The sequence below is a fragment of the Parasteatoda tepidariorum genome, chromosome 9 (genome assembly GCF_043381705.1).
Source record: "Parasteatoda tepidariorum isolate YZ-2023 chromosome 9, CAS_Ptep_4.0, whole genome shotgun sequence".
Classification (NCBI taxonomy): Eukaryota; Metazoa; Arthropoda; class Arachnida; order Araneae; family Theridiidae; genus Parasteatoda; species Parasteatoda tepidariorum.
The window spans coordinates 33,850,007-33,867,247 of NC_092212.1; the positions used below are offsets into that span (position 1 = coordinate 33,850,007).

General features: G+C 30.9%; 1 protein-coding gene across 1 annotated transcript; it reads right to left on the bottom strand.

Moving 5' to 3' along the window:
* Positions 1–14,322: 14,322 nt before the first annotated feature.
* LOC122271167 (zinc finger MYM-type protein 1-like) lies at positions 14,323–16,680 on the bottom strand. The gene has a single exon (XM_071185788.1). The coding sequence runs from the start codon at positions 16,678–16,680 to the stop codon at positions 14,323–14,325; it is 2,358 nt and encodes a 785-aa protein (XP_071041889.1).
* Positions 16,681–17,241: the final 561 nt, after the last annotated feature.

A 17,241-nucleotide genomic window follows, 5' to 3' on the forward strand; every position in this document is an offset into this window, starting at 1 on the left:
TTTTTAATTTTTAATTTAAAATTTTTTGATTCTTGTTTTAATAAATTTGATTTTCTATAATTTTAACTACTGTTACATTTAAATAGTTTCTACAAACGTAAAGAAAACCGGTTAGTTAGCTGTGTTTTAAGTGAATTAAGTATTTGCCTACAATATCACTTCAATAATTGTCTCACTAACAACGGGAAAAAAAGGACAAAAAAGTTAATAGGTATAGTTTCATTTAAAAAAACAACAACATGAGGCTGGTGTTTTAGACAAGCATAACTCCACTATAATGACTATACATATAAGTTGAGGCTATAAAGTCTCAAACCTTATATATTCTACTTTCTCTTGTAATGGTCTTTTCCATCAAAATAATGATATATATAAAACAAGAAAATTTACTAAAAACGTGGAAATTCTTTTTCCTCACAAATTGGCTTGTTGGACTTATAAATTGTACATTTAATTCTTTCATTATATTGAAAATATTGTAAGCAATTATTAAAATATTCAAATAATCTTTTCTAAGAATTTAAATATTTATTTCGTTTTGTTTACATAAACATTCGATGCAAGAAACGGTTTGTTTTGATGAATTTATTGCCAGAAAAGTTATTTAAGAATATTTCATTGGTTTTTAATTTGTATTGTGAAGCTATTAAAACGAAAAAAAAAACACTCTTATTTTATATAGGTAGCAATTGTTTTTCAAACACAATTATTAATTTTAAACATAATTACCTCTTTTTTTAGATTTCGAGAATCATCAATGATTTAATCTAAACTATTTAAAAATAATGACTATTTTATTTCTAGTGAAAATCAAGCCAGTATCAGTTTAACGATCTCTTAGCTGATGTGAAATATTTGCTTATTAACGTTTTAAATATAAACTATATTATTGCTTTAATATAAATAAAACAATATTAAATTTTATTTTCTATAATTAAGTCCATTTAATGAAATTTTAGCTACTAAATCAAATAATGATATTTATTTTTAAAAATGATTAACTTAATAATTTTATTTTCCAGCCGTTTGTATAATCCTCATCAATAAACAAAACTAAATAAAATGAACTCTTCCTAAAAGTTGCTTAAAACCCCAATAAACTTACTATATTTTGCTTAAAAAATACAACGGAGGAATCATTTTCTTTTCATACTCGATGAAATATACATTTAAAAGCAGTGAATTTGAATCAGCGAGAACATACAAGATCACACCCCAGCCATACAAAAAGAGTTGACTATTCCTAATTTGTGAAGTTAGTATCTGGGTGGTGTCTGACTTTCTGATTGATTGAGATTCTGAGAAGTTTTCGCTTGAACAAGCGTTGTTGTTGTTAATACTACTTGCCACACTAGCAAGGCTTCTTGGTGAAACCAAACAAATTTCAGGCAAAGAGTGCGTTTCTTGTTTATTAGTGGCGCCATCTATGGTCAAGAATTTGTCTTCCGCCACACACACGTTACGCCCGTTCATAGGGCGGACCCATTCATACATCCATTCATTCATCCACGGATCGTAATTTTTTATCTGGATCAGAGAACCATCAGTACCCCCAGAGGTATTGATTTGTTATGGGAACATGGACGACTTTGCAACTCGACAGATTTAACGTACATCAGTCACCATTTACTACACGGAGAATCTTCGGCCGGCGGGTTCGAACCCTCGAACTCTCGGACATGGGCCCAGTGCCCTAGCGACCGGGCTATCTCGGCCACAAGCGTTTCAGAAATGGATTTATCAGTATATTTTGCAGTAATTGGCGTATGACACACCCCACGCTCCTGCTCGTGCGAGTCTCTTTCTCCTTTACCCAACAGAATGTGTATATGGAAAATCAACTTCTTGCTTATAACAATGTAAATATTTCTGCCGGCAAGATTTTTAAATGAATTTAAATCAATTTTAGCAAATTATTCAAGTGCCCGAATAACCAATAGGTGCCGATAGTAATTTTTTCTGTCCTGAATATTGTAGCAATATATGCTCGAATCATTTCGCTTTCAACTACAAATCCCAGTCTAGATATAGGCAGGCATCTGATTTCAAAAGATTTAACATTAAAGCTAATTAAAAGTTGCATTGAATAACAATCGGAGATTAAGAATTTATTGAGAAGTTTATGCACTGAATGCAAAGGCAGAGCAGATGCTTCAAGCGAATCCATAACGTTTTATTTATTAATTTGATTCATCATTCTCTAGGATGTTTTCCAGCTCTTCATCAATAACCCATTATGCAGCTGTAGTGCAACGTAAATAAAATGCTACTACATTTAACTGTTTATTTGCTAATTTCAAACCTTATGATGTTTTTTCCCCCAAATAGAATGACATTGCTTCTTCCTCCTCCATATCAACGCCTCCCATAACCGAAAGATTCCACACGGTTTCTTATAGGTTGTCTGATCAAACCACTATGAAGGTAAATCAGGTTTTAACCCTTTAACGGGCCCTTTATTTCTAGTAAGGTAAATAAAAGTATTTTTGGAATTGAAATTGTTTTAAGAACAGTAATTGATAGAAAAAAAAAGTCATTTAGTTTATAAAAATGCCATTTTTTTGGGTGGTAAATATATTTAACATGACCTATTAGGAACTTACTGACTTTTAATTTTCCGTAATAAAATAAATTCCTTAAATGCTACAAACTTCTAAAGGAATTATGTATTTTATAACTTTTATACGTTTTTTAAAAGTGACAAATGGTTACCAATTTTATTCAAACTCACTTCAAGAAAGCTGAAGGTAAAACGTGGTGGTAAGTATACTTACCACGGCCTTCAAAAGGGTTTTAAAAGAGCCATTTAACAGAAAATCTAATAGAATTAAGAAAATGGTAGCAAATATATCTCTAAATTTTTTTTCTTCATATTTATGAATATAATTGGTTTGTCGTATTTACTTGTCAACCACGACAAATATAATTCTCAAATATTCAAAAGTTCATATGCAACGCCACTTTGTTCCAGAATTTTGGTGATGAGTCTTTTAAAATGTAGAAAAAATTACCAAAAATTCTAAAAGCTTTGTTTCTTAAATGTCTACCACTCTATAAAATATTTTACAAAAACCATAATAGTTCGTAAGCCTGTTTTACCATCCTGACTCCTGAACCTTCTAAATTGCTGTTGCCATTGCCAATTGCTTTGCTTTATTATTGAGAATAACTTTTCATCCAACATAAGTGAAAACTTGTAGTCAACGATTCTTTAAAACAGTCAGTTTAACCAACACCTCCTAGAAGAAGGGAGGCCTCAGCACGGATCAATTTAGTAGTCCGATGTGACGAAGTTAACTGAGCAGTAGATGAAAAATAAGGAAGATGTCATTACGTTCGGGGGACTAAGTTGCGCAGTGGTTGGAAATACGAAATATGTCATTACGTTTGGACTACTAAAGGATATTTATGGTAAACCCGTGCTGGGATCTGCTCTTTTCTAGGAGGTGTTGGTTTAACCCTTTCGCGCCAACTGTCACAAATACGTGCCAGCATAAAACCGTATCAACCAGGGTAAAAAGATAAAACTGGTAATCAAAGTAATTCTTTAGCAGTTTATTTGTAGGCGGAGTTATAATTGTTTGATTTATTTAATTCACCATTACTTTGTTCAAAATAAAACTTGAATTAATATTAATTATATATATATGATTAAACTTACAATAATGAAAGTAAAAGCAAAGTAAGTCTGTAAAATTAGAAACGACTACATTTAAGTTACTGTTTTTTATTTAATTACGTCCTGATCCTGATTTTGTACGAATGCTTTTCTGAATCACCCGTCCCCAAGGGGTTAAACTTTAAACGAATTCCATTTAGTTCAACTATAATTTGAATTCATGCGTATAATAGTTCGTTTCAAATTCAATACAAATAAATGTTTGTTTAACCAAAGTTACCACTTTTTTAATTTAAAGTTATTGCATTGTTTATATATATTTTTTGTCTTTTTACACTGGTTAGCATAGTATACTGTATATACAATTACATATTACTCCTATTCATTGCACATCAGTAAATAACATTCATCATTTCCAGTGTATTACTTTTAAGTCTTGCAAACTACCTACTTGATTCTGTTTGCTTTCTTCAGCACGCAGTCACACCTCATTGAATCAAGATTAATTGGAAAAGGGTCGCTTAGCGGCCGCAGGCACCCTGCTAAAATATGTTGAAATTGAATTGGTTAGAAATTTTTCTAGAAAATGAACAATTTATCAAAGTGCTCAAATTAAAGAGCAATAATTTACATCAAATTAACACCTTCACATATGGGTGTTAATTTACATCAAATTAACACCTTTATGTATAGGTGTTTTGGAAAATTTTAGTGGAAAATTAGTGGAAATTTTTTCCATCGTGCGTCAACCTTGAGCAATACCATTATACCAAATGATAAATACATTTGCTATTTATTTTGATGAATGAACTACCAAAAACGTGTTTTGCTTAATCTAATAAGGTAGGCCGGGATACCCTGGTAGGTAGGGCACTGGGCCCATGTCCAAGAGTTCGTGGGTTCGATCCCCACCGACCGAATATTCTCCGTGTAGTAAATAGTGACTGATGCACGTTAAATCTGTCGAGTCGCAAAGTCCTCCATGTTCCATAACAAATCAATACCTCTGGGGTACTGATCCAGGAGTTTTCTTCTCTTCTGGATTGGTTCAAAATTACAAGACAACAGCAGTCGTAACATTAGCAGTCGTAAACCCAAAATTGGATCGGCTGTTCGACGAAGGATATAAAATATAAAATAAAATCTAATAAGACAAAGCCAGTGGCAAGGATAAAAAATTTTAAATAAAAAAATATGCTATTAATTGGGTTGGTATATGTCTTTCCGTTTTGTATATGATTCATAGTGTTGCTCAAAACTGTTTAATTTGTTGTTTAATTTCATCATTCCCGTACAATGATAGGGAAGTCAAGGGTAGTAATAATGTAATAATAATAATAATATAATAAAAATAACAATATAATAAAAATAATAATATAATAAAAATAATAATATAATAATAATAGTAATATTATAATAATAGTCCTCAATTGTCAAAAACATAGTTTATTTATACTCCTCTATTAATATTATTCATACAAAAATGTTTTGGATTTCGAATTTAGGATAGAACATGTATTAATTTTCAGCAATAAGGAAATGCTTTTTTGGGTCAGAGAAGGGATTAAGAAGGGAAAACCAAAGCAAAAAACTTGCTACAATTTAACCCGTTTCATCCCGACTTTTTATATTGAAGTGGTTCAAAAAGTGGTATGATATTCACCTAAATGGCAAACATCAACTGTTTGTTACCTTTTCATTTCGAAATATCCCTGCACCTTATAGTTCTAGAAACTTAAACCACTAATAAATTATTGTGGAAAGGAATCTTTTAATTTTCCTAGATAAAAGACAAAATGGAAACAATTGTCCTACCACAATATGACGATGGGCACTTACAGGTTAACATACACTTACGTAACATCGGGAGAAGTTTATTTTCGAACAAAGAATTCCAGCATCTGCTGACACACTTGAACAGGAGTTAGAACACCAACTAACAGTGTCTTCTTAAGAGCCGAGTTTTATTTAATAAATTCAATTTTATAATTAAAAGTGGTAGNTCTCAAGCAGAGATGCCAACTGCTCCGGACACGCCAAAATTATAGAAAAAACGGTAAATAACTACACACTAAATTTTGCAATTATTTGACAATTTTTAATTGCTTTTTAAAAGGTCTGGCATGACTTCAAACCATAAAGTGGTGAATTATATAACCCTACGAATTTTTTGGATATAGTGGTAGATTAAAATCTACTAAATTGAATTTATTAAACCAAGAATCACAATTTATAAACTACCACTTAAAAATATTTATTTTCTGTCCGGAGCAAGTTGGCATCTCTGCTTAAGAACCGAGTTTTATTTAATAATTCAATTTTATAATTAAAAGTGGTAGTAAAATATTCTTAATTCGAAATTGCTCCGTATAGCATACCTGCCAACTTTTAATCCCTTCCATTATCATTTTTCCTAGTGGTATTAAAATGGAATTAAAACCTCAATTTTAAGCAAACAAATACGTTGTATTTATAGATATTTTCGTGAATAGTCTTTTAGTGTATGATTCTTTGTTTATGAAATTCGATTAGCATACCTGCCAACTTTTGATCCGTTCCATTATATTTTTACTCAGTGGTAGTGGAATAGAATTAAAATTTCAATTGTAAGCAAAAAAAAATTGTTAAATTTTAAAAGGCTTTCGCTGACCTCCGTGAATAATAACGCATATTAATATATAAGCTTAATTTTTTTTAAGAATAATGGTGACCAAAATCATTTAAAAAGTAAGTTTATTAAAGAAAAAAGTAGTATATGTTTATTACCACTTTAAATATAAACGCCAAATGCGTAAAAGTTGACATTATGTAATAGGGTTTTTCTCACCACTACATTTAAACCATTCAATGGTTAATGTGATACGCCATTTTTCTTACAATTTCAGAGATGTCAACTGCTCCGGACGCGTCAGAATAATTTATAAAGTGGTAAAAACAACTACAAATATAAAGTTGCAAATATTTGACAAAACTCGTCTACATTTTAAACAGCGTAGTATGACTGACTGTCGCAAAGTGGCGAGTTATATAAGCCTTCGAATAATTTAGAAATAGTGGTGTATTAAAACCTAATAAGTTGAATTTATTAAGCCAAGAATCACACATTAATAAACTACCACTCGAAAATATTTATTTGCTGTCCGGAGCAAGTTGGCATCTCTGCAATTTAGCCATAATGAGTCATTTTAAGAGCTCTCAAAATTATCTAAAAATCTACAATTTAGTAGTTTTCTACTGTTTTTTAAAAATTTTGTTGATTCCGGATAGTTGACATCTTTGTTAATTAATTATATCACACAGTTTTAATATGGCTGTGGCAAGCAAAAAAGGAAGCAATCAATCAAAACTTTTGAGCTATTGGACGCATGTTCATTATGTAAAGTGTTATAATAACATTTCGAAGATGCGTTGCAACCCTTTGGATTCGAAAGGTATTTCCCAAACACCACTGTCCCCTGAAAATTAAATGTTATTCTAAAAGCTAAAATATATCGTGTTTTAATAATTAGCGCCCACTTAATTTCTTCAAGATCTTGTCAAGATCTTTCTTGGTCTTCAAGATTATATACAGAAGTCACATGAGCGCCTAAAATTGCAAAACGTGGTGACTAATTAAAAACAAAGAAACTATTAAAAGAGATGAAAATCACAACATTTCCTAGCATATATTTTCAAGTATTCTATGGAAAATAGATGAAAATAGAAATAGACAAATAGCATTTTCGCTTCAAATATAAATAATTTACAAGGTATATATATTTACAATAGCAGTTAAGATTGAAAAATCAAATAAATTAGGTTTCTACCATTTTAAAGTTTTAGGTGCACCTGGCACAGTTGCATTTAGTAAGTCTGTAAACAATGAGTTTTGTCTTGTAAACTTGCATGGCTTGCGTCCGTTTCTTTTTTTTTTAACTGTTGAAATGACCTCGAGTGCAAATGGTTAAAATAAGCATAGCAGTTCATAATAACCTCTGCTATATCAAATTTTATTAATAAATCATAAATTTGCAGCATCTTCATAAATTTGCAGCAAATGAATTTTTTAAGTCATAAAAGTTATTCTATAGTTTTAAATTTACTTGTATCTTAAATTTATTTCTAACTCAAAAATATTTTAGGCAAAAAAAAAATCAGCAAAGATTAACAATTAACGTTAATGTTTCTCTACTTATTACTTCATATGCTTTTAAGGGAACAGTGGTGAGTATTTGTTGAAAAATAATATTTTGCTTAATTCTATTTAGGATCAACAAGCGCAGTATGTGTTTTTAAATTTTATCTTTATATGAGTCATGAATGATTAAATAAAAACTTAATATGCAGTTAAAGTAAAATGCAATATTGAAGTTAGAGAAATGCAATAAAAATGTTGACGTCGATCACAGGAATGACATGTAATTTTGATCTCGGCCAGACGACATTGACAGCGTCTAAGCTGCAAATCTCTCTCCAAACTTAAGCACTACAACCAACAAGACCGCTTCCAGTTAGGACAGATATAAGATATACCTTCCTTTGCCAACTCTGGTTTTTTTCCTCGTGTGCCAGGATCGAACTCACGACCTCCAACTCTCAGCCGACAGTGAGAGCGATGCCTTAACCGATTGCGTCACCGCAGCGCTGGTTTGTGCTAACATTTGGAATATAGAGTTTTATTTCACAATAAAAATAATACTCAGGAGCTAAACAAATTTTAAAAAATTCTATAGCACATGCTAGAAAATCTTAATTTGTCACCGACTGTTACTATAGGTATCACCTTGTAGGGAATTAATTTATCGAGTATGTCAACCTTCATCTATCAAAAGGTACCTCGTGATAGAATCAAGTTAACATGTCGATAAATTAATCCCCCTCAATGGTGGTTTCCGGACAATAACGGCTATACACGTTCACGCCGGGAAAAGTGAAAATACTGGTACGGGAAAAGAGAAAATACTGGTAGAAGAACTATTTCAATATTAGATAATATTCGGGAGGAGTTAATCTATTCTCAGCAATAACAATTCACTGTATGAAAATTTATCACGGCGAAGAAGCAATTCAATATAAAAATTGGATCCGTTAAGAACAATTGGTAGTTAAGGATTTTTATTATTCCCGGAAAAAAACTAAAATATGAAATTTAATTGTTACCAGTTTTTACTGCGGTGCTCCGCCAAAATGATAAAATCTAGCATGACCCACCGGTGGGTCACCCCGGCGTGAACGTGCTTATGTGGACTATTATTCATCATGTCACCATTGAGAGGAATCATATTATAGACTATCATACCTGCCAATTTTTAATCCCTTTGATTTTGATTTTTCCCAATGGTAGTAAAATGGAATCAAAATTTCAATTGTAAGCAAAAAAAATGCGTTGTGCTTGAAAAAGCTTTAGCTGACAACCATGATCGTAATACATATTAATATATATGCTAAATTTTTTTCAGAATACTGGTGATCAAAATCATTTGAAAAGTTTATAAAATAAAAAATAGTATATATTTTCTACCACTTTAAATATAAAAATAACATTTTACGCCAAATGCGTAAAAGTTCGCATGTACGGACTACGTCAACCTCTATTGATTAAATGGTACCTTGGAATTACATAAATTTGACATGTTTTATATACTATTGAATTGGTGTTTAATATTTGTAGTGGTAGTTACGCCACATTACTCCGTTTCAGAATTTTATTTGAGATAAAATTCGATGAATGGATACCACTAGTCGATTTTATAATTCCCTTTAACCTACATGTACTAAATGTAGGAGGGGTAGTGCATATATTTACTGTAGCTCAAGGCACATACGTTTCAAGACAAGGTACAGCGCTCTAACCAATATGAAAGTAAATTAAAAAGCTTTCATACCAAATATTAAAAACCCGAATTCTTTTCTAATCGTAGAAGAAATCGCTCGTTAAAACAAGCTCAAATAGCAAGTGAATTATAAATTATATTGTTAGCAATACATCAACAAGGACATTTCACTAGCAATAAGGTTCGTTAGCTTACTTTGTTTTCTTTCATCAAATGATTTGTCTATTTTCATCAAGAATAAGAATACATTTCTATGAAATAAAAAGCTTTCATACTGAATATTAAAAACCCGCATTCTTTTCTAATCGTAGAAGAAATCGTTCGTTAAAACGAGCATAAATAGCGAGTGATAAATTATGTTGTTAGCAATAGATCAACAAGGACACTACACTAGCAATACGATTCGTTAGCTTATTTCGTTTGCTTTCATCAAATGATTTGTCTATTTTCATCAAGAATAAATTTCTATCCGTCAAAATTAAGCAATAAAAACCGCTGAAACAGAAATCCGCACCTAACCTTTCCAATTACATCTAAACGAAAAATTACCTCATCATTCCTAATCAAATGATGATTGTATGATAAAAAAAAAATAATAACACGAAACATATCCTTCTCTAAATCCTGTTAATATGCATAAAACAGAAAAGCGCGGGCCAAAATAAAAATATAAATCAACGGAAAACGCGGATGCTGAAGCGAACTTTTTTTCGGGAAAAGACCCGTGAAGGTTATACAGAATGACCCATCCTTAAAGGGGTACACCAGACACTCATATTTAGTGACTCACAGTTAAATAAGTCGCCTGAAATCGTGCATTAGCCAAGAGATATTGTTGCCCCCGCGTTCTTGGCTTTTAAGAAGAAACACGATACAATTTTTTTCATCACCTTTACCTTCAAGTTATGTTTTTTTATTATTATTATTATTTCTTCTTTGGTTCAAAGGTTGGAACGAAAGATATCTTGAAAAGGAGTTGGCTATTTTTTAATGTGTTCCGGGTCTAAGCTGTTGTTTTAGAAACTGAGAAGTGTTTCGTGGAAAGTTTGTTTTGTTTTGTTTTCAAAAGGGAAGTTGTGTCGTTGAAACAAAAACACTATCAATCAAGTGATAGAGTAAAGATCTTTGAAAAAAAAACATGTTTTTTTTATTTTTGAGAAAATTTAAAGCGATATAAACGTAGGTAATTATGTGTATGGAAAGTAGAGGCTAAAAAAAACAATGCTAGTAATTTATTTGCAGAAATTCAGTAAAATTGTTTGTTTTTGCTACACATACTGCATCAAGAGTAGACAAAATGCGAAGTACTATAAACGTAAATATTACTAATTTAGTAAATATAACTAAGAAAAATAGATGGTAGGAAAATATTGCAGGGATTTCATTTGTTGGAATTTGATAAAAAATTATTTGTTACTGCAACATATATCGTTTCAAAAAACAATGTAAGGATTTTGTTTGATGAAATTCAGTAAAAAATGCTAGTAATTTATTTGGCAACTGCTACATATTGTGACAAAAGTAATCAAAATTCTTAATACTATAATTGTAAATTTTGCTAAAAAAAGTAAGAATAAGTAGCGATATAGAAGGTAAAAAAAATGCTAGTAATTTATTTGTAGAAATTCAGGAAAATTGTTTATTTTTGCTACATATACTGCATCAAGAGAAGACAAAATGCGAAGAACTATAAACGTAAATAATACTAATTTAGTAAACATAAGTAAGAAAAATAGATGGTAAGAAAATATTGCAGGGATTTTATTTGTTGGAATTTGATATAAAATTATTTGTTACTTTAACATATATCACGTCAAAAAACAATGCAAGAATTTTGTTTGATGAAATTCAGTAAAAAATTGTTGGCAACTGCTACATATTGTGTCAAAAGTAATCAAAATTCTTGATACTATAATTGCAAATTTTGCTAAAAAAAAGTAAGTATAAATAAGGAAATAGAGGCCAAAAAAACCATGCCAGTAATTTATTTGTAGAAATTCAGTAAAATTGTTTGTTACTGCTACATATACTGCATCCCGAGTAGACAAAATGCGAAGAACTATAAACGTAAATANATGGAAAGTAGAGGCTAAAAAAAACAATGCTAGTAATTTATTTGCAGAAATTCAGTAAAATTGTTTGTTTTTGCTACACATACTGCATCAAGAGTAGACAAAATGCGAAGTACTATAAACGTAAATATTACTAATTAAGTAAATATAAATAAGAAAAATAGACGATAAGAAAATATTGCAGGGATTTTATTTGTTGGAATTTGATAAAAAATTACTTCTTACTTCAATGTGCATCGTGTCAAAAAACAATATAAGAATTTTGTTTGATGAAATTCAGTAAAAAATTGTTGGCAACTGCTACATATTGTGTCAAAAGTAATCAAAATTCTTAATGCTACAATTTTAAAGTATGCTAAAAAAAAGTAAGTATAAGTAAGGATATAGAGGGTAAAAAATATTGCAGGGATTTTATTTGTTGGAATTTGATAAAAATTGTTTGTTACTGCTACATATATCGTGTCAAGAGCAGTCATAGTCAAAATGTACAGAAGTCAATATTTTTAATACACAGGATCGTTCAAAATGTAATCAAAATGTAATAAAAAAAGCAAGGGCTTTTAATTACAGTTTGCAAAAACATTTGAGGGCATTTTCTGCTTTTAAAGAGTTTAAAAGTCTTTGAGGACAACTATTGAAATTCGAGAACTGTCTTCAAGATCAAGAACATCTCTGGTCACCTTGATTTACTATCATAAGTGAGCTTTCAGATTATTTGAGACAATTGGCCAATCCCGCCGACTGTGAAGTGTGTTCTTTGTACTAGAGCTTTTAAAAATAAAGAATATCGAGCCAACACTGTTGATAGCTATGTAGAAAAATATTTATCGAAATGCTTTTGCGATTCAATGGTGTAATTAAAACTTGTTTTTTAAGAACATTTTTTATAATTTTTTTTTTCTTTTCCAAAACGGTATTTAACTTCCGGATACGCACTCATATAAGTAAAGACTTAAAACCAGTTTCAGTTTTTTTATTACCACAATTTTTTACTTTTCTTGATAATGACAGTTATTAAAAATAAATATTGATCTAACATTCATAATGTCTCGTAATTTGCCACAATGCTAGAAAAACAATAAAAGCTTTATATTTATTCGTAATATTTACATTAAACTTAAATGAATATTAAAACTCAACACTCCAATTCAATCAATTAACTTGGTAGCAAGCAAAACAACTTATATAATTGCAGAAAAATAGAAAGTAAATAATGTATACCTGATATTAACTATTTATAGTGGTTTGAAAAATATAAACTAAACTAAGCTTCCTCACTCAATGGCATAACTGCCCATGGAGGGCCAAGGTCTACTATGCTCAACCCAGATTTCTTTACCTTGAGCTCTCGGGTGTAGAAGCAGATATGTTCTGGCTGGGTGGTCTGTCGAGCGCAGAAATCTGAATTTTCATTTCCTGAGCAAGTAATTTTTAAAAATTCATTCATACGTATATAAATTGATTTCAAAAAGTGACTTTTTTCAAGAAAAGACAAATTAAGCTTACATTTTAATCCACAATACCAGTTTTTTTTATAAATTTTTATTATATAATATTAAACAGACAGAGTTTAAGTTTGCTATCAATTCTTATAACAAAATATCTTTTAAAGTCACTTAATAATTACATTTAAAGAAAATAATTTTCTTCCAATATGTTCAGAAATAAAGAAAAGTGTCATCTTTATTTGTAATATTAAAGTAAAATTATATACACATGGTATAATACTCCAATTCAAGAATATTTGTGCAGAATTTAAAACTTTTGAAATTTAAGAATTTTGAAAAAAATATTCCCTTTCATTTGTCATGATACTTCTAATGTTTCTCGATTATGAACAATAAAATTAAGTCGAGACTTCATTTAAGTTTAGTTAAACCATATATTAAATTTGCTTCTAAAAATTACACAATTTCCTTTTTATTTTTTCAAAAAAATCCCACCACCTTCAAATAAAGAAAATCATGAAAATGAAATTTATTTTAAATCTTATCCATCAACTAATAAGTTTTTTGCACTGTCACATCTGCCATAAAAGAAAATTGATTCCCAGCTATCTTCCTAAGAGGTCAGAGTTTCTTATGCTCATGCATGATACAATGACAAATCCGCTGAAAATCTTTATCTTACATGAATCTGCGTCAAAAAAGTATTTTCTGACATAACCTGACAAGATAATATAACCTTGTACATTATACGATGCAACATTACTTGAAATTGCAAAAATATATTAAATGTTTGGTGCTACAGAGCCAAACATTACTCAGATAAATAGACACAACAAGAATTTTTCTTTATTTTTAATCCATCAAGTTGATAAATTGGTTTACGTCTAAATCAGGGACCATGACCGTTTTTCGATGTAGACAATTACTTTTTATCTGATGCCTGATTTAGGCAATTCCATTTCAGCCCTTTTGGTTGCGGTTGTAACAAAATTTCTTTTCCTCTTTTGTCTTTATTTTTCATGGACTGTTTGACCTTTCATCATTTTCCGATCAAAATATAAAGAAAACTCCCACAATAAAGGATCTTCCCTTTCTCCGAGCACAAAGGATGTATAATTATGTTTATCTTAAGCGTATAACAGAACGATTGGAAATCCTTACATCCTTCTGATAAAATAACTTTAAGATTCTTTTCACTTTTTGTTATTAGATCGAAGTGATTTTAAATTTTTAACATGGATGATGTTTCAATTGGGTGATGACAGTTGTCATTAGTAGGGGAGAAAGCATTTCGGAATTTTTTTATAAGCAAGAGATTTGAAGATCGAATTCAAGTTCCGGTTAAAAATCAACAGACAAATACTATCAGATTAAAATTCACGGTTTATATACAGCTTCNGAAATGTGTCTTCAATTTTGTTTTGCTTTAATAGATTATATACTTCCTGTACACTGTTAGATGCTTCATTTTCACTCTGAACATTTATTAAGTATTCTTTTAAATGTTGACATTCTATTTCTAACTCTTTTTCATTTACATCTTCGTGATAGATTTGAGAAAATTCTTTGCATCCTTGTCGTATCTCTTCGGAATTCAGAGTTTTTAAGTGAAAAAATAAACTAAAACGTTGACTGACGATCTCATATGAACTTTGTCGCTGTTTTAGATGAACACTCAAGGTATCGATTATTGGGAGAAAGGTTTCTACGTTGAATCGCTCTTTTCCATTCAATTGGACTGATGGCGCAGAGCCATCAAAAAAACTCTGCCGTGAGCTTCTACGTCTTGTTCTTTGAGATAGATCCTTGTAGTCAGATTCTGGGTTATTTTCTTTGGCAGATGATTCGAAGTTATCAAATTTATCCCTGAGGTTAGTAATAAAATCATAAAGTGAAGTCAACAAATTGGTTGCAACGTCCAGTGTTATTGTTTCTTTCTGAAGATAATTACTTGTTTTGTCTATTCTTTCCAATATAGTGCTCCAGATTTCCGTCAGTATAATAAATTCTAGATTTCCCATTTTTCTAGACAGACTAAGGGCTTCGTCTCTTGTTTCTCGTGCCTGTTCAGTATCGTTTGCGATGGTGATTAAAGCTTCTAATATTCTTTTATAACCCCCATGCAAAGCACTTACTGCATCAGCTCGGGCTGACCATCTGGTTTGTGAAAGACTCTTAACAACTTTTTTTGAACCTAAATGTTCTGTTAACATATTCCATCTGTGGGTAGAGCCCGAAAAAAAGTTGTACACTTTCTGAACTATTTCAAAAAACTGTGATGCCTCCGGTACACACCCAGCAGCATGGACACCTACCAAGTTTAGTGAATGTCCTGCACATGGTATAAAGGTGGCAAATTCACATTTTTCCTTGATTCTTGTTTGTAGACCACTATACTTTCCCGACATATTTGAAGCATTGTCGTAGCTTTGTCCTCTGCAATCTTTTATGGGAATATCATGTATCTCTAAAAAATTTAAGATGGTCTCCGCTAAATACTTAGATTTATGTTCTTTAATAGGTATAAATTTCAAAAACCTTTCAACAGGAACACAGTCTTTTACGTATCGAATGATGAAAGTTAGCTGGTCAATATGAGACAGATCGGGCGTACTGTCAACGCTTATGGAAAAATATTTTGCTGATTTAACTTCATTTATAATTTTTTTTAGAACCTGTTTTCCCATTACTTCAATAAACTCATTACAGATATTTGCTGATAAATAAGAAATGTTACCCTTTCCAGGATTCCCAAATTTTTTTAAGTGATCTGCAAGAAATGGATCAAATTCACTCAATAATTCCACACAACCCAAATAATTTCCATTGTTTGGAGATCCTAGGATTTCATTGTCGCCGCGAAATGGAAGCCCTCTCGATGCCAAAAATTTTACAACAGCTACAATCCGTTTAAGTACGTTTCTCCAGTAATCCACTTCCTTTTGATGTTGAGATAATAAGTCTATATCTACTCTACCAACCGCTTTACTTCGTGCCAGATAAGTCATCATAGATTGCTTATGCGCTGGGCTATTTTCATGTGTTAAAATTATGTGATTAATATGCTTCCAATCATTACATCCATTCCGAGAGCAAAGATTAACATCAGTTGGGTTAAATAAGCAGCATGAAAAACAAAATACAGAGCATTTGGAAGGCGAATACAGCAACCATTTTCTTTCGACGCTTTCATTGTTCTTTAATTTGCGAATAAATAATGCTTTGTTGAAATATCTCGTTACTAATTTATTACCATCTTTGTATGTTCTGGATGCCTCGGAAAAGTCAGAATCTTTATTTTGAAAATATACTGGTCCCTTACGAATTAAAATTTCGCGATTTATTTCAACAAACTTTTCGTGAAAATAATCGGCGGGATCGTGCGATATTAATTCTTCTGTGTTGGAAAACTGCTGTTCAATTGACACAGTTGGAGTTGTCGGTTTTAGTGAAGTCACTGAAGTCGTTGCACTTTCGTCGTAGGAATAGTCGCTTTCTGATTCAATCTCTTTTTCAAAATTGGAACATGAAGGTTTAGAAATTCCCGCAATTTGTAATTGAGCTGAGTCATCATGTGGAACATTTATGAGTTGATTGCTACTTACAGAAGTTTCTCCAGTAGTAGTAGTAAAATATGATGTTAATTTTGGTAACTTTTCAATTACTTCTTTCTGATGTAGAGCTTTTTTCCTTTTTTCAGATCCACTAGGATATGACCGTTTCGACATTTTATATTATAATTCACTATTTAATTAATTTTATAACGAAAATATTCGCTAACACAAAACAGACAAAACGACGATTTAATCAAACAATACTATTTTTTTTATCAGAGCTCGAGCACAGTCAGTAACAAACTAACAACTACAAACAAAACAAACGCCACAACATCGCAGACAAATACTTGAAGGGAATTCCCGTTCGTCAAGTCAAACGACGATCGGGAATCGGGAATTCCCCTTTTTTGTCTTTGGTATTACGAATGACGTTCGAATAGGTTTCTTTAAGACATAAACCACACCGCATCAAATAATTCTTTTTTTAATTTAATAATTTTTTTTTAAATTGTATTCTTATACTTACATATAGGTATTTAAATTAACCTAAACATACTAATATCGGAAAAACTCATTTTTGAGAGAGAGTGGAGTATTATACCCTGTTTATTTATTAGTTTGATCTTTCTTTTTGACAGATGTCAAATCTGAAATCGATATAACTTTGCAACGACGAACAATATCTTCTTATTTTAATAATATTAAAAATTGATAATAATCATAAGAATAGAC